At 49.7% G+C, this 1,926-nt stretch overlaps 1 protein-coding gene across 5 annotated transcripts in view; it reads left to right on the forward strand.

The window, feature by feature from the left end:
* Positions 1-6: 6 nt before the first annotated feature.
* The window catches only part of LOC105304110 (TRPM8 channel-associated factor 2-like), a 20,357-nt gene continuing 18,437 nt past the window's right edge, over positions 7-1,926 (forward strand). For 2 of the 5 annotated variants that reach the window (XM_011378063.2, XM_023522067.1), the window contains exon 1: positions 7-13. Coding sequence is in view for 2 of the 5 variants with exons in the window: in XM_023522066.1 (XP_023377834.1) it covers positions 559-618 (60 nt within the window). In the remaining 3 variants the exon portion in view is untranslated. Of the gene's footprint in view, positions 100-177; positions 380-421; positions 619-1,926 lie in introns of those variants that run through there. The other 3 variants (XM_011378059.2, XM_011378062.2, XM_023522066.1) reach the window with 3 other exon arrangements.

Genomic DNA, 1,926 nt, shown 5'->3' on the forward strand with positions numbered 1-1,926 from the left:
CTCTTACGGCCAGGTTTTTGTTTCGTTTCGTTTCGTTTCGCCGGTCTGGCGCTATTTCCTATGGGTCTGAAAACACTTTTCTCTCGTTTCTTTGAATTGGTGAGTCAAGAATTTGACAGAGATGCGTGTGTGCGCGCGCGCACTGATGCACAGAGTTGGAGTCAGTGTCTCGGGAACATATTGCTCACCTCCTGGGTTTTCTGTTTGTTTTTCCTGTAAAACTAGAGAGGCCCAGATTAGTGAAAGACTTCTCTTGTGCTCTCAGAGGTAGTTAGCAGGAACCAAGGGCCAACGTGGCGCCCCCACACGCTCCAGGCTCCAGCTGGGGATGGGCTCTCGTTCGTGAAGTCTCTGTCCCCGGAGCAATACTGAGAAAGAGGTGGGTAGTCGAGAAGGAAAGTTTAAAGGAGCTGGAATTCGGAATTTTATAGGAAATACAGGTCATGCTCGGGGAGATTTCACGGAGAACAAATGTAGCAGGAAAGAAAGTCTAGAAAACGATGAAGAGCTCAGACCCTGAAGGACCAGAGCGAGACACACAGCTTTTGCCTTAGGGAGATGAAATTGGAAGGCCCTGAGAGTTTGAGGAAGATCATAGAAGAGAATACATCCTGGGAGGTAAAAGCAGAGTGGTCTCGTCTAGATATGAACGTAACAAAAGGAACTGACATTTGGAGACCCAGTAGGGAAGAGGCGCGAATGAGGTGGCTGACTGTACATGGGAACTGGAGAGGAGGAGGAAGGCGGCAAACGCAGCCTGGGCCGTTGGCGTCTGTCTTGGTTTAGACTCTTGTCCAAAGCAAAGCCTGGTAGAAGGATGAGAAGGATGTGGGTAGTTTATTTGGGAAGTGGGCACAGAATGCCAGAGTGAGGAAGGAGGGAGGATGCCACAAGGAACGAGAGACAGGCAGCGAAGGAAGGCCGTGTCACCGAGCTGCTGTCCACTGTGGGCAGCTGGAGCTCCGTTCCTCCTGGGACCCTCTGGGGGACTCATTCTAGAGCACACCTCAGGCAGCCAGTGAAGTCAGAAGTGGGCCCAGGGGGAGTGGCACTGGTGCCTGGAGCATCTACTATATAGCCCTTGTCACTTGAGAAAGCTAGAAAGGGTAGCTAAGGGACAGACACTCAAGTTTTCTCAGTGCTCACTGTGTATCTGGCCCAGGACAAGGGGTTTTTACATGCATTCTCTTAATCTTCATAAACAATCCTCTAGGGGATGCATGATTCTCTTTTTATAAATGTGGAAACTGAGGCTTAACTAATTTATCCAGGAAGAGCTATTTTGAGGGGAATAATGAGCTCCATTTTAGGCACCCCTTATTTTGGAAGAGCTACCAAAACAGAGGTGGGGAACCCCCCAGTAAGGCAGACATGATAAACTGGGAGGCCTTTCCAATTCGTTTAGTCAAAGCTGCCAGAATCAATGCAGTTTCTGAAAGGTCACCTGACCTTTTCGTCAACTCCCACTCATCACCTCTCCGGTTGATCCACCAGGCTCTGCAGGACCCGTCTTCCCCAACCTCCCCACCCCCGCACTCCACCGAGGTCCTACAGCTCCCCACCCAGTTCTCTCCAGCCCCCCTTTCTTTGGAACTCACTTCCTCTTCAGCATTTCAGGTCTCGACTTAAATGTCAGGTTTCAACTTCAGTATTACTTTCTCATCTGGGCCTTTCCTGTCACCCGAGAGCTCATCACTGTTTTATTTTCAGCATAAGTTTCTAATTGCTGCATTTTATGTTTATCTACTTATTTATTTATGGTCTTTCACCTTCTAAAATAGTAGGCTTGTGAGAGCAGGGACCTCGCCTGCTGCGTTTCTTGCTGCGCCCCCAGTGCTTGGCACACAGTGGGGACCCACCGAGGTGTTTTCGTCCGAATGCGTTTAGTCGTTCGTGTGCTCACGCACTCCTTCATCTGTTCTGACC

The sequence above is a fragment of the Pteropus vampyrus genome, unplaced genomic scaffold (assembly GCF_000151845.1).
Source record: "Pteropus vampyrus isolate Shadow unplaced genomic scaffold, Pvam_2.0 Scaffold329, whole genome shotgun sequence".
Classification (NCBI taxonomy): domain Eukaryota; kingdom Metazoa; phylum Chordata; class Mammalia; order Chiroptera; family Pteropodidae; genus Pteropus; species Pteropus vampyrus.